Source organism: Erithacus rubecula, assembly GCF_903797595.1.
Source record: "Erithacus rubecula genome assembly, chromosome: 5".
Classification (NCBI taxonomy): Eukaryota; Metazoa; Chordata; class Aves; order Passeriformes; family Muscicapidae; genus Erithacus; species Erithacus rubecula.
The window spans coordinates 7,778,005-7,801,076 of record NC_136687.1 but is presented as its reverse complement, the minus strand read 5'-3'; the positions used below and the strand labels follow the sequence as shown (position 1 = coordinate 7,801,076).

Below are 23,072 nucleotides of genomic sequence, written 5' to 3'. Positions count from 1 at the left end.
GTCCCAAAGCGGGCGGGAAGCAGAGTGGTAACTATCGCGGTACTTGGGCGAAGCTCTCGCGAGAGGTGCCGAGGTGCCGGCGCGCATGTGGTGGTGCTGGGCACAGTGGGTTGAGGGGCGCGCTGGGGCCGTACTGCTCTCTTCTGTCTCTTCTCCCTCCTCTCTTGCGCTCTCCCCTCCGCTCCACAGACCTCTGGCTCTCACGGAGGGCAGGTGTCAGGCCAAGGGGGAATTCGGGGGGAATTCGAGCCATTTTGCTCGCCCTGTTCGCACCTCCAGTCTTGGCCCCGCACACTGAGGGCTGAGCCGCTGCCTCCCCAACGCGTCCCCACAGGCGGCCGGAGCAGAAATGGGGAAGGCGGGGAAACGGAAGAAAAAGGGGTCAGTGCCCTCTACAGCAAAAGGCCCCGTGAAGTCGGCGATGGCCGTGGTCAAGAGCAACCCCTTTGAGGTGAAAGTCAACAGGCAGAAGTTTGACATTCTGGGGAGGAAGACCAAAAATGATGTGGGGCTGCCTGGTGTGTCACGGTCCAAGGCCATCAAGAAGGTAAGAGGACATCCAAAGCAGGGAAGAAGGAGGGTGTCTGTGGATGTCGGGAGATGATGAGGTCGGAGCCCTCTCAGGTGGAATAAGAGACCGCCTCTGTTGTGCACAGGAGCAGTGGCCGGTCACCTCTGGGTGATGGAGAGCTCGGGGAATGGCTCCGGCCAGTGCAGCCCACTGGGTTCAGCAGTACACGTGTTTCTTATTGCTTGTGTGGGAATGGTTCTCTTCTCGTGTTATCCAGGTCCAGAATACAAGGACACGTGGTGCCAGCGAGTAAGTACTGGACCAGAGTCAGTGTTCATTACATTGGTCACTTCTGGTGGTCACAGCATGCTAAGCTTCTCGTTAATGTTGTGTAGGTGGTGTAATAGTGAAGATTGAAAGGGCATAAGGTCGGGATGCAGTGAAATGTGTAGCTACAAAGAAACTGCTGTTGATCTGGAAAACAAACGCATGTGATTTTTTGTGCACTGGTTAAATGTAGAAGTACGCTGGGATGTAATGACCTCTCCCCTGCTGTCATGAGTATTACCATACAATTTAAGAAGAGTAAATTTTGTATCTTCAACTCTTGTACCATTTTCAAAATGCCTCTTTTTCTTTCTCTGTTGTCATCAGTAGCTACCTGGCCAAAATCTGTGATGCATAAGGAAGAGTCTGTCATACTATACACCTGGGATTCCAGCAGCCTACCTTTTTTTTGGGTGAAACACTGGACTTTTTAGTGGTCTGTCACTTCTGACAAATCAGCAAAGAAGTTAAGACCTCTGTAGATTAAGTTAAAGCTAAAAAAAAGTGTCATTTGAAAGTATGTCTGTGAGATTCTCAGACATGTTATGTGTATACTGTTTAAACACTTACTGGAAGAGCAAGTGCAGCAAAAGCCAAGAGATAGTCCATAATTTCATGTGTATTGTGAAAGGGGGTGCATTAAGTATTTTCTTTTATATCAATAGGAGAAGTAATCAAATAATTGAGTAGAAAAAAAAGCACGGAAATGCTTTTTGGTACCCAACATGTTAAGAGGTATTGATGTTCATATACAGTGTCTCAACTGTATGATATTTATATGGTTACTGTAAGAAGTAAATAGAAGGTAGAACTGGCACAATATTAGATGAAACCTGAGTTTTAGTGTCATTTACAGCAGCATCTGAAAATTATGAATGCTCAGTGAGGCTGCAGAGGTCTAGAGTAGAAACACAGTCTTTCCTTAGTGCAGCACTTTGTGAGTTTCTGGTAATATGAATGGCACAGTATCTTTCTGCAAGGATCAGTTAATGTGCTTTAAATGAATATTTCTTCAGACCAAACAGAGCCAACATTTTCTCTCTTTAGAAACTATATAATATCTTCATCATAAAATTATAAATAAGCTTTCAGATTTTATTACTATTAGTCAAGGTTTTAGAAAACTTCATGAATGTTGTACATCACATTTGAGGATTGGGGGGTTTGTTTTATAAAATAAATCAGATGTTCATCATGAATTATGTCACTGGCATTGGAAAGTAAACCTGTCTCCTTACCTGTCCCCAAAGTAGGGCACATAGTAAGTGCCTCATATAGGTGTGATAAGCTTCTTTTTACTGACTTGGTGTTTGACCTCCCACGCTCAACAGTGACGCAGGGCTAGATGTGTGGATCCACTCAAGGGTTTTATGTCTTGGATGAAATGAGCAAAAATAGTTCAGCTGACTTTTGCTGGATTTTTTGGCTTCCTTTAATATGTTATTCTTAGTTTACTAAGCTTGAGACGTATCACAATTCTTCAATGTAAATGAACAGGTTTTGTATGTGATAAAATTAAAGTGAAATACCGTGTAATTCATCTTCAGATGGGTTCTTATAAGAGAACTTAATCTGAATGTATTATATGAGTTCCCATCTTTGTTTCATGTTAATTTTTCTCTCTCTTTCATTGCATTCTGGTAAATTACTATTTATGATGTGATTTCAATATAAAGATTATTGTGTTGACAATGTGGAGTCTTTTTTACATTGACTTTGGAAGTAGGTACTCTCTATTCTTTTAATTTTATCTCCTTTTGTCTTTTTTTCTTCTAGCGCAATCAAACATTACTGAAAGAATATAAAGAAAGAGAAAAGACAAATGTGTTTAAAGATAAACGTTTTGGTGAATATAACACCAAAATAACTCCTGAGGAAAAGATGATCAGACGATTCGCTCTGGAAAGACAGGTAAACAATTTTAAAAAGAAAAAAAAAAAGAGAAACAAAGGAAAGCTAAACACAAAACCACAAGGCACACTTGACTTTTTAGGTTGGGAGTGCCCCCTTAATCGAGGGTTTTGCAGAGTAATTTTTGATTTTATAGGTTTGGAACTTAGGAAAAAGGAACTTTTTGTAGAAATAGAAATTCTTTCATTAAATCTTTTTAGTTTTGCAAGACACAGAAGCAGAGATTTCTTTGAGCACTGACATGGAAGAAAGCTAGTTATAAGCAGATTTGTTGATTAGTTGGTTTTCTTTGACTGCTTTGTTTTAGGAATTCCATTAGGAAAAGGGGGTCACCATTAAGTATATTCAGTAGCTGAGTAGAACTCTGTAACTTGCTGTCATTCTGTACTGTGAATTGAATGTGCAGTACTATCCTTTCTGCCTCAGCGATTTTTATAGTTTGAAGTCTAGGTTTCATTAGGCCTGAAATGCATTAATTAGAAATGGATATCCCTGATACATAAACATAGACATAGATAAAACTTCAGCTTTTCTAGGTTTCCTGAGTTAGTCCATTTGTACATTAGTATAAGAGAAATATAATGCACTTTCTCTTAAAATGCATTTGAATGAAAATATTTGGCAGTGCTCTTATTTCAGTGTTAAGTTTCAGCAAAACACTGGAATAAGAATCTCCTCAACTAGCACTGAAACTCAAGGCTGTATTATTTTGTTGGAAACTAAAGATCTTTTGATATTTCATGGGTTTGTTTTATTGTTCTTAGCAAAATTATGAAAAGAAGAATATCTATAATCTTAATGAAGATGAGGAATTGACTCACTATGGCCAATCTTTGGCAGAAATTGAAAAACTAAATGATATTGTTGATAGTGACAGTGACACAGAAGAAAGAGGAACACTATCAGGTAAGAAGTGCCAGCTGGTGTTTCACTGGTAATTTTATTACTGGTGAATATGTGCATCATTTGTTTAGTACTGTCTCTCAGTGAGAGGGAATATCATGTTCTTAGTTGGAATGTGTAAACCAGATTTGATTACTTCTTAGCCACACACAGACCAGCTCTCTCTGGATTTGAGCAGGGGTTAAGTGGGATGTACTGCTGGCAAGCTTCTTTACTCTGTGAGCTTTTCTGCATAAATAGGCAACTGGATTTTGAGCCCTTTGGCCAGATGTGAAGTATGAGTTTTCTGATTGCTTTCTTGCCTCTTCGGACCTACCTGTTGGATAAATACTGGAAAAAAGCATGATCCTACCTCATACCAAGTATTTGTCAGTGTAAATTATGTGTCTGACACAATCTGTTTTGGTATGGCCATTCCCATAGGGATTGAACTAATGCATGATTGGTTCAATAATTAAAATTGCTCCCATTCTGAAAGAATAAGGAGATACTGTCCCAGCAGTAGCAGCACTCTTGCAGTCTTGCGTGGATTTAAGATTCCCATCCTATTTTTTTCTTTTCTAGCTGAATTAACTGCTGCTCACTTTGGAGGGGGTGGAGGCCTCCTTCGTAAAAAAGTATCAAGTGAGCAGCAAGAGGAAGAAGAGGAAAAACCTAAGTCTAGGAAAGAACTCATTGAAGAGATGATAGCCAAATCTAAACAAGAAAAGGTGAGTTTTTAGCCCTGAAGTATCAGTAAGCATGATTAAGAAGCTGTCATCATTCCTGTATTTGTAGAATAGAGTAACAGTGGCTTAGAAAACAAAGGAAGAAACTGAGAGGATTCTGTGCTCCTTGAATAAGTCTGATTTTCTAGGCATTTTTAGATAACTCGTATATTATCTGCCATTCTTTTTGTATCCCCAAATCTCCAGTTGTGTTCACACCGGTTTTCTGAATGCAACCCTTGTGCCATTCAACATAGGTCTATACTGCTTCTTCCACAAAGAATGTTTGCAGCTTCAAAATGTTAAATATATGAAATTATTCATTTGTTAAAGACAGCATTTTGGTTTTAAGTTGTAAATGCTGTGTCATGTCCACCTGAACATAACTTCTGCATTTGTTTTTGTTTTATTTTTCTAGCAAGAGAGGCAAACTCGGAGAGAAAGTGCCTTAGAACTGACAGAAAAACTTGACAAAGACTGGAAGGAAATCCAAACCCTTATGGCCCGCAAACCCCCAAAGGCAGAGAGAAAAGACAAAGAGGTAGAAAAACCCAAGGTAAGGTTTTCACTAGATTAATTTCCTTGGTTTTAGTAATTTGTAGTTTTGACTTGTGGTTGCTGAAGTAGAAGGCCAAATTCATCACTTCATAAAACAAAATGTTTGCTGCTTCAATTGACATTGAAGGAGTGCTCCAGTTTTAGGAAAGTCTGATTAGTTGGAGTTTTGTATGATTTCTCTGATTTTAATTAGTTATTGCTTTTCCTTAGTTAGCAAGTGAGAGGGAGGTTGCAGACTGAACAACACGCTTGACCACAGCTTATTTGTAGCACAAATAAATTTTCTTGAAAAATTAAATTTTTTTGGGAACACTGACTAATTTTGAGTGCCTTTGGAGTGTTCCTTTGATAAAACAACTTGTACTTGACAGCAGACATTTCCTTGTTGAAACTGGGCTCTGTCCCTTTCAAAAAGGGAATAAAAATAATTTACTTTAGAACAGATATCTTATGTTCTCATGGCTTTTCTACCATTTGTATTATATACTAAGGAAAATAAACTTTAAAATCTAAGAATAGGCATTGTATTGAGCTTCTTTATTTTTCTTCTAGGAATGTGTATTATCTTGCAGAATATTTTGAATTTCCATTTGTTGTTTTGCAGTAGAATCCAGATTTTATAACATTAGCTAATTAGTTCAGTTAATCAGTTAATTAATTTCATGTAATTAGATCAGTTAATTAGCATTAAAACTGATCTCAAAGTACAACAGAAGATACTGGACTAAAACTGGTATATTGATTTTTGAATTTAAGTTGCTCCATGGCACGTTGAAGCTCATTGAATATCAGCATCCATTTTTATTTTCTTTAATCTAGATTTCTATGTGGGGAACTAGCAAAGGCTTATCTCATGTGACAGTGTAAAGTAAATTGTAAATTATAAATTTATTAATTTATTACTTCTGTCTGTGTTTTGTTAATAAACAATATTTTGAAAGGTTTTTTAAGTAATAAGTAATCCAGTTATTATTTAAGATAGTAAAGTTTTTCAGTTGTGAGTAACTGAAGTAAAGACAGGGGAAGTTGCAGGAGACTTTCTCTTTAGCCGTTCTTATCATTCCTTGTCTTAATTCTGAGTGTTCTTGCAGCTTGCTTTGGAAGCAATCCTTTCCTTTTATCTTAACAGTCTGATTCCTCAGCTGTTAGTCTGGCAGAGGGATAGCTGCAAAGCAGAATAATGAAACTTAATAAACAATTGCATAAATATTTCTTTAGCCTGATGAATATGATATGATTGTTCGAGAACTTGGATTTGAGATGAAAGCAAAACCTTCAGAAAGGCTGAAAACAGAAGAAGAATTGGCCAAAGAGGAGCAGGCCCGACTCCAGAGGCTCGAGGTATACCATTTATGGCTGAGATTGTTTGGGGCCTGTCTTTTGGGAGTGACTGCTTAAATTCATTGCTTGACCTTAGATTGTAAGTGGCTGTACTAACAATTTGTCAGAGGGTGAATTCAGGAAATCTTCTGTTTGTGTTTGTAATCTGATATTAAAAAAGAAAGAAAAACAACCCCATAGGCCTAGTATGTGACTGTGGAGGTTTATGAAATGAGGCAATCTTCCTTAATAAAAATGTAATGTTACTTTGATTACCCTTTAAATGTTTTAAATTATTCAGAGTTGAGAGGTGCTTCTAAGTTAGTGGAGTATCATGTTGCACAGCATTAGAATTAATACACTGGGCAAGTCATTTATTGTTTTCTTCTGCTGTTGCAAGAGCCTTTCAGTTGTAGCATGTGCATAGCTTTACTTTGCAAAGGGCTAGGAATGTCTTGGGAAATGTTACATGCAATTTCTGTTACACGGAGTGCTGAGTCTTATGGGAAGATGGAATAATTTGGAAAATGTCTCACTCTTTTTCTTTCTTTTTATTTTGATACACTAAGAACACATTTAAGACTGTAGGGAATTCAGTACTTCAAATTACATCAGAGCAGCTCAGTATCTAATAGCAGAACAGAGAGATACTTTGGTCTTTTCTACTCTTAAAATCTTAGAGTTTGATTCTCTATCTGTATCCCAAAAATTTTAGGATATGATTGCATTCACTACAAGCTTTTACACATGCATGAAACAGATGAACACTGCAGAATCCTGAAACACTTTAGAAGCTTTTATTTTCTAATAATGTTATCCCATAAGCAAAAGACATAAGTTTTAAAATAAGAGAACACAATGCTTCTGGTTAACCCAGTTTAAAATCCTTTTAAATAAGCTAATTCAATTGACTGTGTGCTCTTACCAGCCTATATTCCCTACAAAAAAAAAAAAAAAAAAGGCAATGTCAGCTTGTACCCATAATTTCTCATGTTGCTGGGCTTTTTCTTTTCACCTACTTTTTGAGTTATCCAAATTAACTGTTTTTTTCCTTGTGTTTTCTTAGCTATAGTATTTGAGAGGTCTTACATTGTGGTGTAGTTACCTGATTGATCTAAATGTCTCACATCTCTGTGTGGTATTTCTTGTGAAACACAGGCAGATCGATTACGTCGAATGCATGGAATAGAGGAAGAGGCAAATAAAAAGAGGCCCAGCCACATGTCAGCTGATGATTTAGCTGATGGCTTTATCCTGGATAAAGATGACAGACGTTTATTGTCTTACAAGGTGAGATTTAAAATTTCTGAATTTTCAGAGTTCTGTAAAGAAGATTACGAAAAACAGTTGGCAAGCTGCCTCTGTGGAGACATTTAGTCCAACCTCCTGCTCTGAGCAGCAGTTTACTGCAGAATTCACCAGTTTACTCAGATCCAGTCTGTTGTTGGAAAAATCTCCAAGAATGGAGGCTGCTCAGAGATGTGCACTGACTGCCCTTATTGTGAAGACATTTTTTTCATATCCGGGGAGAAAAAAAAACCAAAAAAACCAGCCCAGGTCTGCCTCTCCTCACAGAGTAGGTGCCCCAGCCCCCAGTAGTCTTAGTGTCTTTCTGCTGAACTTGCTGCAGTTTATCAATACTTTTATTGTATTTGAAGGCTCAAAACTGGATGCTGTGTTCTGTGTGGCCTTGGTAGTGTCAAGTCTTTCGATGGTATTCTTGGTATTAGAGTAGCCTTCTCTGCCACTGGCCTGCTGGGTTGAAGAGGAGGCTCTTTAGCAATTCTGGGTTGGTTTTTGTTTTTGTTTTGTTTTTTAATTTTCACTGTATTGATACAGCTTCCACCAAATTTCAGTCTAAAGATAAGTAGATTTCTGACATATATTTGATTAAGGTGGCAGAGCAATATAACCTTAAAGCTGATACTACAAGTCACCCTGACTGTGGTGTGTTGATTCTGTCCTCTCATACACTAGTAACAAGGAAACTGCTGTTCTCCTTGAAGGGGAAAATACCAATTGTGAATGTGAATTTAAACTGATGTTTAATAAAGTCAGGATGGGACCAAATGTATCCAATATGCTGTTTCAGCAGATAGAATGTTTCTATCTGCTAGTTTTCCTTCTGTGTGTTTTCTTTTATTCCTCCTACACAGCCTCTTCTTCTTCCAGTTTCTTACAGCCCCTTGAAAATATCCAACTTTTTTATATCTGTATGTTCTCTCTCTAATATCCCTTCTTGGCTGGCACTGCAGGCATTCACTGCCCTGGTCAGGGTGGCAAGGCTCAAATTCTCTTCATGCATGTTTAAAATAACTTTGCATGGTGATCGTGGTGGGGTGCTGCCACATTATCAGTGTTTTAACTGGCTTGTTTTCTCTATGGACAGGATGGAAAAATTAATATTGAAAATGAGGAGGAGAAAGAAGAGGAGGAAGGAGACGAAGAAGAAGAGGGGGAAGGAGAGGAAGAAGATAATGAGAATGAAGAAGAAAGTCAGGAAGAATCTGCAAGTGAAGATGAGGATGGTGCTGCAGATAGCCACTCTGATCTTGAATCTGATCTTGAGAGTGAAGAAGAAGCTTCAGGGAATAAAAAAGAGAAGAAACACATGGCAAATGAAAATGAGCCACAGAATGTGGAGAAATTAGATCCAAAGAGAGAAGCTGCCAAATCAGAGCTTCCCTATACATTTGCTGGTAAGCAAAGTACTGAGTGATCCAGAGATCCCTTGTCGTCATGGGGCTTGTAACAACACATCAGTTTCTCTGTCCTGTAGGCCTTACATTCATTCATGAAGTTGTGCTTCAAAGTTGTCTTCTACTATTTGAAGAGCAGCCAGTAACTGCTATTCTTAGTAAGGAAACCTAATTGTGCTTGGAGAAGTAGGAACCAGATCTGTTTCATCCCAGAGCAGTTTCTGTGCCTCTGAGCAGCACCAGAATTGGAAGATAAAAACAGGAGAGTAAAATAAAAATACCTGTGCTTCTTTTTGAAGGTAACCAGTTTATCTCATCCAAAGTGCTACTGTTCTACCTAAGAGAAGCCAGAACAGTGTTCTGTGATCTATATTTACAGTTTCTCTGGTGTTTGGGCAGACATTTTTCTCAGAAGATGCTTGGAGAGACAGGATTCTGAAGTTTTAATCCCTGTGATGTAACATTACATTATTGTAGACACTCAAAATTTGACTGGTCTTGGGTCTGTGCCTAGCAGGAAGGAGGAGACAGGTTACAAGTAGTACACAAAACATTCATTTATGTTAAGTACATAATTCATCTAACTATTGTCCTAGTGTAGATTTCTCTAACAAAAGATTAAACAATCTTTCAAGCAACTTCCTTAAGTGCTTGTGTTTTTCCATCAGAAGATGATTTACTACACAAAGCCTTTTGAATTGCATTCAGGATTTGCTTTAACCAGAAAGCAGTCATACTAGAATAACTCAAAAAAACACAGCTAGTTAGGATGTCTTTTAGCATGTTGACTAAATATATGCCAGGGTTGTTGGGTTTTTGGGTTTTTAAAAAATAATTTTCTGTTTGTGGCCATATTGTTTCTTTTTCTAATATTCTTCACAAAAGCTTATTAGGTGTGAATTAAAGGTAAAGCTAACTGTATTATGGTAAATTTTTTGGCAAATGTGCGTAAATTTAATTCTGCTTTGTGTCAATATAGTTGTGCTGCTCAGCATATGTGGTAAATAGAGGATTAAAATCAGTTTTAAGCATTGAAAGACATTTTCTGACTTGTGTTCATGGAAATAATGCTACATATATGGTAGATTATTACTGTTTAAAAGGTAATTATTTAAAATATCTATTATTTCCTTTTTTTCTGAACAATAGCATTTTCAGTTTGGAAATCTGTTGCACATTCACTTGAATTAAAGATGTAAAGTTTGAGATTTTTGTATGGTCAATTTTTGTTTTTATTTTCTAGTTCCTGAGTCCTATGAGACATTTAAGTCTTTATTGGCTGGAAGAACCATAGAACAACAACTTACTATATTGGAGAGGATTCAGAAATGCAATCATCCAAGCCTTGCAGTAGGAAACAAAGCAAAGTTGGAAGTATGTTTTGTTTTATGTTTAAAATAACTTCTCATTCTAGAGTAAGTTTTACTAAGTATTCAGGGAGCAGCATAAAATATACATGCTTCTATGTTATCTGTAACAGTAGAATTAACATGATAATCTTCATTTTTTTTTACTCTGTATCACTGTTTAAGAATATGTACAATGAAGAAAAACTTAATAATTTTAACATACTATGCTTCTTGCAGAAATTGTTTGGCTTCCTTTTGGAATATATTGGAGAGTTAGCAACTCTGGATACACCAGAGCTCAGAACAATTGACAAACTGGTCCTGTAAGTATTAAATCCTGTGGACTTTGGCTTCTTTGGGGTTTAAAGAGAAAAGCTACCTAGAGTAAAGCATTTAACTTGTTGCTTGTTTCAAATATTCTGTAGAACTTGTTGACAGCTGGTAACTCTCAGCCTTTAACTTGGTTTCATGTGTTACTTGAATTATTAATTGTTATTAATTGTACGAAGAGATTTTCAAAACCTCAGAATGTATTTTTTGATCTGCAAGATTTCTTTTGTGGGTAGTGCATAAGTAATACTTTATGCACATGAAACTTCTGTATAGGAAGTTATTTAGACAGCTGATAAAGGATTTTAAGCTTTGCAGTGACACAATGCAGTTTCTGTTGCAATCTCTGTATTTTCCATGGCTTTTCATTCTGTGAATTCACTCAGGGAGCTAGGTGAAAATGGAATTAAAAGTGTTATAGAAAGCTCATATGGCAATTCCAACTAAACACCTTGCAGGAAGTTGTCAGTTAGGCATTGTTGTCTTCAAGTACTTGACAGGCAGTTAGGCTGTGAAAAGAGCCAAGTTTGTCTCAGAGGTATACAGCAAAGGACAAGAGTCAATGGGCAAGGACTGCAACAAGGGAAATTGCAATTAGATGTAAAGAAAAAATCCTTCTCAGAAAAGGTACTAAACAATAAAATTAATTTCCCAGAGAAGTTATGAAGGTGGACAAAACTCAACCAAGCTATGAGCAGCCTGATCCAGCTTTGAAGTTAGCCATACTTTGAGCAGGGGGCTGCATCAGATGGTCTTTGGAGATCACATCCAGACAAGACTGGTCTCTGGTTCCTGTCTTGACTTTGCAGGGTAGCTTTCTTCCAAGAAGTTATTTTCATGTAGTTTTCAGCATATGTTTTTTATTTCATGCTAATGTCAGTAAGTTTTTAAAAATCTGTTATATGCAGCATTAGCATTCATTGCTCTGTTGCATTCATCAGGAAGAGCTCTGACCCATTGATACTGTCACACATGGTTTCTACCAAAGCGTAAATATGTTTTGGTTGTCTTTTACAGCTGGGATAGATTAATATCACTACAGACAAATCTCACTGAAAATACTGGGAGACCAAACAGATGCAGGCTCCAGACTGCATATTGCCTGTAGGCACTAACCATAGGCCAGGAGCTGATCTAACTTTGTGTTTGGGGTTTTTTTCTTGTTTGCAGTAATAATTTTGCTAACCACATTGCTGCCTTACATGTTGTTTAATATTTCCTAAGAGTGTTTAGAATAGTGGACTGTCTAGTGTAAGCCAGCATACTTCACTGCAGTAATATCTGAAGTTAGGAGATTCAGCAGGATACGTCATAACCGTAGCAAATGATTTATGAAATCTTTTCCCAAACCAGTAGGGGGAGGGGCTGCTTGAATCTGCTTTCTAGAGGGATCTCTTTGGAAGTTTCCTCCCAAATTTGCCCTAAACCAAGACAGGAGTGTATTTTAAAGTCCTAACATTATTTTTTATCCAAGATTTAGAAACCTACAGCTCAAGGACTCTCACAAGGCCTAATGAAAAATATCTGTCTCTAAAAACTCTGTAAACTAAATTATTACAGTAATAATCTATATTCTAAAAAAGAAACATTTGTTGCAGCAATTTGTTATTGTTACAATGTAGGTGGAACACAAGAAATCTTCCTAAGGGTGCTTAAAAATCAATTTTTTATTAACATCAGTGGTGTAACTTGATTATGACTTAAGTTTCTTGTTAATAGGCCATTGTACAATCTTTGCCAGATGTTTCCTGAGGCAGCCAGTGACAGTATCAAGTTTATCCTTCGAGACGCTGCACATGATCTGGAAGAAGTAATTGAAGTCAAAGGCCGTGCAACATTTCCAGGTTTAGACACGGTAACAAATGCATATTGCTGGGATAATCTGTTTGCATTAGAACAGAATGGTAATAAGTGCAAGATGACATTATGTAGTAAATTATTAGCATCTATGTCGTTCTAGGCTTTTCAATATCTTAGATTGCCTTTCTGGAGATAAGTTGTTACAAAACCCCCCACAACAACAAAAAGTCCCACACCTAAGAAACAACACACGCGCTTATTTTTCAGAATAGAAGTCTGACTGTGGAATTAACCAGGGGAAAAGATGTTAAAATTGTTCCTCCAGTCTACATAGCAGAACACTGTTTTCCTGATGAAACTTAAATAGGTAGTTTTAGGAAGAAGTGATGTTACCAGTTATGTTGTGACTTCTTTAATTTTATTAAGTACAAATGTTTTAAAAATGTGCTCCATAGAAATGCCATATCTCTGCAATATCTCTTAGGTTAAAAAAGCAAAAGCAAAAAACACCCAACCAACCAAACAAATCACCAATCAAGGAAATATTTTTATGGATATAAAAATACAGCATTTTTTAGTACTTTATATATGTTAATGGCCAAGCTAGTGAGTTGGAAAGAATTTCTTTCCTTGTTGTATTGGTAATATCCCATTTTCACTTGCCATGGTAAATGTGAACAGATTCCTTTTACAGTGTTTAGGTAAATGGCTGTTGGAAAATTCAAGAGGGAGCATATGGAAAATGAGTATTTTTTAAGTAGTAATAAAGTTTCAAAGACAAACCATAAATCTAATTCAGAGGAAGCTACTTGTTTTCTATCGGCTTGATGAATTGCTGCTGAATAATGGAATAATTAGACTATTGAAGGAAAATAGACTGGAGGCTTGGTTCTTACAGCTTGGAAGATATATTGACTTCTTTTGAAGAGTCTTTATTCAAGATAATTGGGGTTTTGCAGGAAATGTATTCTAGACAGCTTTTAACTTCTATTTTTAATTTGTCACTGTCACCCTTACACTACCAGTCACACTTAAGGCTTTCATTCCCTTCACTGGACTTTTCCAGGTTTCAGGCCATCATTATCTTTTAGGGTGGAATTATATCACTTTGTATTTGCAAAGCACTTGTTTGAATGAATATTCCATGAATCAGCTGTCTTAGTTGGCTTTTCATATGCCTACTGTTATCTTAGCCTGCAATTTAGAGTGTCTAATAACAAAACACTTAAGGAGAATATTTGTTTACAATTGAAGAGGAACAGATGGGAAGCAATAAAACTTTACTTCCATGCTTTACTGTATATCCACTTAAATAATTTTCATAATTACCTTACAGCTGATGTTTAATTTCCATATGGTCTTGGCAGGTCACTTTTAGCTTTCTCAAGTCCCCTTCAGTAAAAGTGTACCTAATTACTGCTTAGTTCTTTTGGCTGCAACTGTTTGTGTGCCAGTGCCTGAGGATTCTGGTCACTTGATTGTCTGTGTTGAGCACTGGTTGAAAAGTGTTGCTGGTCCTGTGAGTCACTTGCTCCTGTGTTTGTGAGAGTGTGTTATTGTGGTGAGCTGAAGGGGATCAGGTGTCTCATGGAGTTAATGGGGTTGGTAGGCCAGGTTCCTTAGTTTTTCTTTCAGCTGTCTCACTCAATCCAATGTTTGACTTATAATGGATATCTCATAATGGGTATTCCTTTCTCTCATTTAAATTAAACCGTTGTCTCAATAAATAGGCCATGTATCATACCAGATTTCTCAAAATTATGTATATTGTAGTATTTTTGACTATTGTGTGGCGGTTATTAATTTGAAAGTTACATACATATAAAGTCAAGATCCTGGGAATGATGTCTTAACTGTATTTTGCCTTATTCTGTTTTATGTGCACTCAGCTTATTTATTTGAAAATTGTATCTCTACTGTTTCCAACTTCTGACTTCTGGCACCCAGTTGTAACACCTGCTTTTATGTACATGAGTCAACTACTTACTAAGGTATGTCTGTGATGTTGTACCTCAATATATAATATCACATATATAATTTCTTTATTATTATTATTTACTCAGTCTCCAAAGGTGTATGTTAGCATGAATGTATATAGTGGAAATGTACTTGCAAAGGCAGCTTTGTGTTTGGTATAGCCACCAATAGTAACTGGAAGAAAGGGTGAAGAGGAAAACACCCTAGCAGGCTATGGTCAACTCACAAAACCATATCTCTTAAATTTTTCAAGCTGTTACAAAAGAACTCCTTCTATGGTAAATTACATGGGACTAATAGAACAGACTGAATACAATCTGAAGTCATTCATTAATGGTTTCTTTTCTGTATATTGCATTTCTTCATACTTGAGAGGTTATTCACTTAAAAATTGGCAGTATTTGTTTTCCTAGAAAATGTACCTAATGCAGTGCGTTGAGTTAAAATATGTCCTTATTTTTCAATCCTAATATCCTGTTTATATGTTTCTAAAGTCTTGAGCTAATTGCTCCATTGCTGCCAAGTTGCTCTGAGCCTTCTATTTCACTGGTTCATTTCTGAAGAATTTATTGTTTGTGGTTTAGCACCTTCTAGTGGCTAAATGAGTTCTGATAAACCTGTTACTCAGTTCTGCAGATATTCTTCAGTTGAGGACCAGGGAAAGCCAGTGTGGTTCTCAAAGGCTGTAATTTTATAGACAGACTTCAAATGCTTACAATGTAGTTAATAATATTTTTGGGAGATCCTGTATTTGTAATGTATAGAGTTTTAATTAGGAATATTTTGTTGTTTTTATTTCTTTCAGTGTCGCATTGCAACATTGCAAGATGTTATTAAAGGCTTATTTGTATGCTGTTTGTTCCTGGAATATGTATCTTTCTCCAGAAGATTTGTACCAGAACTCATCAATTTCCTTCTTGGAGTACTTCACATCTCTCTACCCAAAAACCAGGCCCAGGGTGAGTTTGTTTAAAGTAAACAAGTATTTAGTTTAGAGTCTGTTTTAGTATTGGGGTTTATCTTTTAAATTTTCTTAATACAAATATTTCACACTGATTTCATTGTTTTTGAACAAAAGGCCAAAATCATCTGCTAGTTCAGCCAAACACAACCTTGATTTTTGGGCATCTAGTTATGAATTAGATCCTCTCATATTGTTGGCAGGAAGGAAAGGACTGAAGTTATTAAAGGAAATGAACTCATGTTGGCCACAGTGCAGTATTTTTGCAATGTTGTCATTCTAAACAGACTGTGTGATTGGACTGTGTTCTGAAATTCAGAGTTCCCAATGGATTCTTGATGAGTACCCTGTAACTTCACAGTGAGGCAGCTCATGCTGCAGATCCCTTCAGCTAATAGCCATATCACCTAAATGAGAGACATATATCACAAAGCTGCTATTTTTCCTTATTTGACATGGATTTGTAGTAGTGTAATAGAGGGCAGCTATCCCCACAAGCAGGATTAGTAACATAAGTGTGTAAACTTAACAATTTGCAGACAGGGATAACAAAATTATATTTTCATTGTGATCCTTATGTTAGTAATTTTTTTTTTTTTTTTCTTCTAGGAGTTTCTATCTTTAAATCTGTTCTGGTTCTGGGGCTTTTTTATTGACCAATTCAGTGACAATAATTAACGTGTAACTAATTCATGTGTTAATATGTCTGTCTGGGCACAGCATACAGGAGTAGATTGTGCAGGTAGAACATTGCCAAGTGAAAAATTCAATTATTTGATAAACTCACAAGATTGAACTACACACTATGTATTAGTTATGCTAATCACTCTTACAATCCCTCAGCTCCTTCCTTTCCCTTTCAGGACTTTTTTGGCTGTCCATGCTAGATCTTTTTTTCTTTTTAATTTTAAATTTTTGAGCTAGCAATGATCCCTTTTTTCAACAAACCTATCACTTCAGTTTCACCTTTATTCTCTAGCATGGCTGTACTCTGCAGACCTTTCCCCAGCTGCTTCTCACAGCTTAGCAGTTTCCTCTGAAGGTTACACAGCTGGGCTGCATCAGAGCTAAGCCCTGGATTCTCAGAACACCAACAGCTGAACCCTTAGAAGGAGGTGGGAAGAGGTTATGGAGTGGGTGGGTTACGTAGTACTAAAAGTATTTTCTCTCCTTTGTATGCTCTCTTAGGAATAATTTAAAATACAGGATTCTGCAAAATTAGATAAGAAACTTGAAAAATACTTAGTGGTAATTATTGATCAATTTGTTTCCTTATTTAAAATATTTCTTTGTATTTCCATTAATGATTTTGCACTAGTTAAATTTGCATGGTATTGCTTTCTGCTAGCAGTGAGGAAAAGCTCAATAAAAGATACATTAGAGACCCAGTGTTCTCTTTGAGAACTTTCCAGTCAATGTTGATGTTTTGAAGTTCCCAAGGTATCCAATTGTGTTTTTAAATATTCATGGTGGAAGTTTTGCTGGTAGCTGTGATGGTTAAGCTATCAACACAGAATACTTTAAAATAAGGAGACATGCAGCTCTCTGGAATGTTGACTCACCATCGCACCAAAAACAAGCTCAGGGTTTAAATTTAACATTAAGTAGAGTCAGCAAATAAACTCTTAATGTTTTAATTTTATTATCTTGATCCATAAATTTCTCACATGAGAAAGATATATGGAATGCAGCTTCATAAAAGATTGAAATACAGTCTGATTTAGAGTAAAAACTATTACCTTAAAAAAGAAAAGCTGTAGGTGGAGGGAGTGGGAAGGAGTTGTCATGGCTGATAGCTTTAGCTAATTAAATTGTTAATGAGATCTCCTATCCTCTCACAAGTAAAGCAGATAATAAAACTCACATATCTTAGTTCCTGATCTTGCATAAGCCTGTGTGTGTCATAATCTCTTACAACCTTAAAAACCTTTATTTAAATATACTGTCTTCTGGTCTGCCTGTGAAGAGCCACGTACAGGTTGTAGAGCATGTAAATAATCTGAAAGTTTGAAAATGTTTTGAAGTCAATTCCACTGCAAGCTTGCAGGACTTAAGGAAAACAAAGAGGGGGAAAAAAACCCCCAAGGTCCAGCACTGAGAATGCAAATTATTTTGTCTCTTAGCCATGAAATTCCTCAGATGCTTCCTTCATATTGCTGTGTAAGTAGTTTCACAGATCAGCTTGTGGTCTGTGCATAGGGATTCTTTAGTGTTTCCCATATGCTGTACTCCAGTATATATTCTGTGTCCCATGTTCCTCCTGTTTTAAAACCCCTCAGCTGGAGTGGGAGAGGACTTTACAGTGTGTCTGAGGGCTCCTGCTGTGGGCTCACAGAAGAGGCTCCATGGCTGCAGCTGTGGGCTCTCCCTGCTCCAGCTCACTGTGCCTTATGACCACCTTCTGGTCAAAGCCTTCTGCTTGTGACCCCACAGGGCTGTCCTGTACCTGCTCTGTCCTCTTAAGTATATCCAGTGCTCCATCCTAGACCAAACATTCAGTTTAACCATGCATCCTGTTTCCCACAGGGCAGGCAAGTATCTGCACGTCTTAACTTTCCCCATCCACAGAACAAATCAAAGAATTGCAGAGTGGTTTGAGTTGAAAGGGACCGCAAAGACCATCTAATTCTAACCCACCCCTGCCATGGCAGGGACACCTTCCATTAGACCAGGTTGTTCAAAGCCCTGTCCAACCTGTCTTGAACACTTCCAGGGCTGGGGCACCCCCAGCTTCTCTGGGTAGCCTGTACTCCAATGTCTTACCACTCTCATAGTGAAGAGTTTCTTCTTTTTATCTAGGGTAAATCTACCCTCTGACAGTTTAAAACTGTTAACCCTCATCACTACATTTCCTGATAAAGAGTTCCCCCCATCTTTTCTGTAGGCCTCATTTAAATACTGGAAGGTTACTGTAAGATCTCCTCAGAGCCTTCTCTTCTCCAGGCTGAGCCCCAGGTCTCTCATATAGGAAGTATTCCAGCCCTTTGGTCATCTTCATGGTCCTCCTCTGGATGCTCTTGAGCCAGGTCTGTGTCCTTCCCAGCTCCCTGGGCAGGACCTTAGAGCTGGACACATTCCTTCAAGTGGGATCTCACGACAGTGAAGTAGAGGAGGAGAATCTCCTCCCCCGACCATACTGCTTTTGTTGCAGCCCAGGATGCATTGGCTTTTTGGGGTGCAAGGGCACATTGTCAGCTCAGAATTTAGGTTTCCATCCACCAATACCCTGAGTCCTCTGCAAAGCTGCTCTTAATCCACTCGTATTGCCCAATCTGTATCCATGTATAGGATTGCCCCAACTCAGATGGAGGACCTCACAGTTTGTTCACATGGTCCCACCTCTGAAGCCTGTTAGGCTGCATCTGGATGACATCCCCTTCCTGTAGAGTATCAAGCACACCACTCACCCTGGTGTCACCTGCAAGCTTGCTGAGGGTGCACTCAATCCTACTGTCTGTGTCCCCAGCCAAGATGTTCAATAACACCGGTCCTAGGACAGACCCCCAATGGACCCTGCTCATAACTGATCTCCATCCAGACATGGAGCCATTGGCCACAAGTGTGGCTGTGACTATCCAGGTAATTGCTTGTCTACTGAGTCATATACCTGTCAAATTCATGCCTCTCCAGTTTAGAGACCAGGATGTTGCACAGGACAGTCTCAAATGCTTTGTACAAATCCAGATAGATTATATCAATTGCTCTTGCCTTACCCATCAGCACTGTAATCTTGTTGTAGAAGGCCACCAAACCTGTCAGGCACAATTTGCCCTTAGGGAAGCCATGTTGCCAGTCGCTGAGCATCTCTGTGTTTTGCATGTGTTTTGTCATGGTTTCCAGGACGATCTGCTCCACAATCTTGCTGGGTAGGGAGATGACACTGATCAACTTGTAGTTTCCTGGATCTCTTCTCTTTCTCTTTTAAAAAACAAGGATTGATTTTCCCTTTTTCTGGTCACTGGGAATTACAACTTTTCAAATATGAAAGTGGTTTAGTAGCTTTATCTTGCCAGTTCCCTCAGATGCCTACAGTCCCAGGGACTTGAGTGCATTCAGGTTCCTTGGTCTCAAGCCTGACTTTCTACAGTGGACAGTACTTGGTTCTCCCAGTCCCTGCCTTTGGATTGTATGACTTGGGCAGTGTGACTAGAGCCCTGATTTATGTCCCCATGCTCCAGTGTTTTCCATTGTTTCAGAAAGATTTAATACAGATAGAAGTACTTTAAAAGGTAGTACAACTAAAAATGTAAAATGAGTTGGCTGTTTTTCTTCAGAAAGAATGTGTAAAGTTGATCTTGTTTAATGGCTTGTTCTTGGTTTTTTAGGCTATACTGTAGTGCATCCATTTACACCAGTGGGGAAAAATTTAGAACTGCTATTGGTGCGTGATGAGGAGGATCTGAAAAGTTGGGAGAAGCAAAATGTGCCATTGAGTATTGTGACTAGATTAAAGGAAACCAGCAGAACAGAGATAAATCATACCAGGTAAGAAGTGCAGAACAGAAAAAATACCAGATAATCTGTTGTGTCATGTCAGTGACAGTGCTCTTTAGAAGTAAAAACAAGAGTAGTGGATCATTCTGCTATGTTCCATGCAATGACATAAAGATTTGTTGCTGATGGACTTCTTCTGGTATTTGCTTAGGAGAGTGAAATTTTTAGTCTGAATTCACAACTATTTTGAGTTGTAATTCATTTTGCCAAGCAGTCTTAATGGTTTCTGCTAGTGGTCCAAATGTAATTAATTCAGTTGATTTTATTTGAAAATCCACTGCAGTTTTTGCATGTGAAATTGTTAATTTTTTGTGCATTAACAGGTTATCATGTCTAGCCCTGTGTTTTGACCTTATTAAAAAATGTGCAGCTCTCTATGAACCTTTACCATCATTCCATGAAATAATGCATCCTATCAGAATACTCCTGACACAACATGTGCCAGTTAATGAATATCCTGAAAAATTGCAGGTATGTATTTCTCAGGATTTAAATCATCAGTATGTTTGTTTAATTAATAAATTCTGAGATCTTCATCTGTGCATAAAGAAAGAACCCAAGTGTAAGCATTAATTTTTTAAGGGTCAGGCATTTTGATGCTCCTATGGAAAAAACAAAGAACAGAGAATATTTAGAAGAGATGTTTTTCCATTGTATATGGTGTCTTACCTATCTAAATGAAGAGAACAGCACTTGGCTTGTAATAATTTGACATAATTTGTAAGAGTAATATGGACATCTGGTTGCTCTAGTACTTTTGTAATGAATCTGTAAAATAAATAAAAAAATAAATACATGTACCAAATAAATAAATAATAAATACATGTACCAAACTGGGGAGGTAGAACTTCATAACTGTGTAAATTAAAAGAACATGAATATGCCTGTTCAGTACCTTACCTGAGACAGTTGCTAATTTTCTAGCAATGAGCTTCAAATTTTTAATCTGTAGCATTTTATAAAGGTAGCAAAATTATCTTCTCCTCAAAGAAGCATTGTAAAATGTCCGTAGAAAACAAAGTTTTTTTACTTAAGTGAAGTCAAATAGCCTTTGTTCTTTGCCATCCAAATAAAAAAAAAAAAAAAACCAGTCATTCTTAAAATTACCATGGAAGGAGGAGTCTGAGTTAAACTGCCTTTAGTCTTACTCCTTCCTCTGTTAGGTGAAACCACCAGCAGGCAGACCTTTCTTGTTGTTCATTGTACCATTTTAATAGACTTCCAAAAGCTTTTAAGAATTATCCAACTGGGATTACAGCATGTCATTGTTAGCAGTGTCCTAATTTGTAACCCAGGGAAAAAATACATGGGGAGAACTTTACTGTTAATTCAGTTTACAATATCTTTTGATTTATGGTGATTTTGATAGGCTTTTACAGTTGTAATTTGTTCTGCGTTTTCAGGAATGTTATCATAGTGCTCTGAAAGAGCTGGAGAACAAAGTAAAACACTATACCCCACTGATATGTGAGAAAAAGAAGCCAGTGCCATTGAAACAGTATACCCCTAAAATTGTCAAAGTGTAAGTAAAGAACACTGGATGCAAAGGAAAGGTGTATTTAAACCTCAAGAATTTTAGCTAGCTGGAATGGATTTGGAAAGCAGGACACAGAACTGTTTTTTCTGCTAGATTTTGTGCATAATTCACAAGGGGCCATCTACTTGTGTGGTAGGGAGGGAAAGAAAATAAAGGAAAGGAATTTTAAGAGCAGATATTATCTTGTAGGAAAAATAGCACTGAAAGTCAACTCTTGCCCATATGATGAATTGTAAATTAACAAATTTCAAGATGATTAGATGGTTATTATCTGGTCAGGTCCTTTAATGAGTGCTCTGTCAGGCACTCAAGTCAGAAGAACAAGAGTGAGTAGTTCATATGTATATGAAATATGTGATGGTAAAAGATAGAAAAAACCACTAGTTTAGTTTTGTAGGTAATAGAACAGTGTTCTGATTCAGGAAATCTGCTTTATATTGGCTGCTGATTTCTTTAGCCATATTGGTTATCCACAGGGTCATAAAGTGTCTACTTATTCTAAGAATTGAAGGGGACAGTTTTGCTCTGCCATACACACTTATCCCCAAGTAATTGACCAGACTTCTTCTGTAAAATGGATCTGCTGAGAAGGTCTGCAAAAATTTAAGATGTATGGGGAGGTTGCATCTTTCTCCAGATGTCTTCCATTCTTCTAGTCTAGCTTTTTTAGTTTGTTCAAAGTGCAGGCTGCATATGGGGAATTGAAGTGTGGTCATTGGCATGATGATGAAGTGCAGTTAGAAGTTCTGGTGAGTGTTCTTCCAGTATGTTCATCAAGCAGGAATTAAAATATTGAGTTAGTTTTCAAACAAAACCTCTCCTTATAAATATGAAAAAGTTGTGGGTTTAAGGTGTTCTGTACTCAGACATGCACTCTTATTTCAGCTTAGAGTTTGGAAAAAAGCAGGCAGGCAACAAGAAGGAGCAAGAAAGAAAGCAGTTGATCCAGAGGCATAAACGTGAACTCAAAGGAGCCATTCGTGAGATTCGGAAGGATAACCAGTACCTGGCTAGAATGCAGCTGTCAGAAACCATGGAGAGGTAATGTGGCCTTTGTTTCAGCACCACTTTGGTGGTGGTTCTAATGTGTGTTCATTTCTTCACTGTGCCAAGACTGACATTAGTGATCAGCCATACTAAACTTAAATAAAATGGGACAATTTGAAGAGAACCAAACATTTTCAATTGAGATCATTTAAAGTGATTTCAATTTTGTGGTTTCATTTCTCTAATTTAAAAGGATGCAAAATGTGTTTATTTAAGTGGTGTGTTGGTGTAATTTAAGAATTGTGGAGCTTTTTATTAATTAATAATTATTCTCTAAGTGTACTTATTTTCCCTAATATAAACTTTCTGAAATACTTTATCTGTTGATTGTTTGTTTTACAGAGATTCAGCCAGAAAAAGAAAAGTGAAAGAGCTTCTTGGTAGCCTTGCTACTCAGGAAGGTGAATGGAAGGCAATGAAAAGGAGTAAATGGAAGAATTAACTGGGACTCTCTACAGCAGGGAGCTTGCTGCCATATGAAACACCCCAGTCATGGCTTTTGAACAGATTTTAATTGCATTTTTTGGATGCATTCCTTTTGAGGAGATATCATTGGATCTGTTTGAAAAAATGAACCTTCTTATTAGGACAATCCACAGCTTTTCATAAGGAAAATAAAAATAACGCTTTTGTACATGGCA

General features: G+C 37.5%; 1 protein-coding gene across 1 annotated transcript; it reads left to right on the top strand.

Annotated features, from left to right (window-relative positions):
- Window positions 1-39: 39 nt before the first annotated feature.
- On the top strand, window positions 40-23,072 carry NOP14 (NOP14 nucleolar protein). Its single transcript, XM_079305878.1, has 18 exons — window positions 40-547; window positions 2,615-2,749; window positions 3,514-3,655; window positions 4,217-4,362; window positions 4,778-4,915; window positions 6,136-6,258; window positions 7,396-7,527; window positions 8,627-8,936; window positions 10,180-10,310; window positions 10,523-10,608; window positions 12,335-12,470; window positions 14,305-14,406; window positions 15,198-15,351; window positions 19,679-19,838; window positions 20,171-20,318; window positions 21,251-21,369; window positions 22,270-22,425; window positions 22,774-23,072. The coding sequence occupies exons 1-18, from the start codon at window positions 350-352 to the stop codon at window positions 22,871-22,873; spliced, it is 2,616 nt and encodes an 871-aa protein (XP_079162004.1). The 5' UTR covers window positions 40-349; the 3' UTR covers window positions 22,874-23,072.

Bases quoted from the DNA above. Each gene is read 5' to 3' on its own strand.
- NOP14 (XM_079305878.1), top strand. From the start codon at position 350: ATGGGGAAGGCGGGGAAACGGAAGAAAAAGGGGTCAGTGCCCTCTACA. The intron at 12,471-14,304 runs GTAACAAATGCA...ATGTGCACTCAG, and splicing joins CATTTCCAGGTTTAGACACG to CTTATTTATTTGAAAATTGT. The intron at 22,426-22,773 runs GTAATGTGGCCT...TTTGTTTTACAG, and splicing joins CTGTCAGAAACCATGGAGAG to AGATTCAGCCAGAAAAAGAA.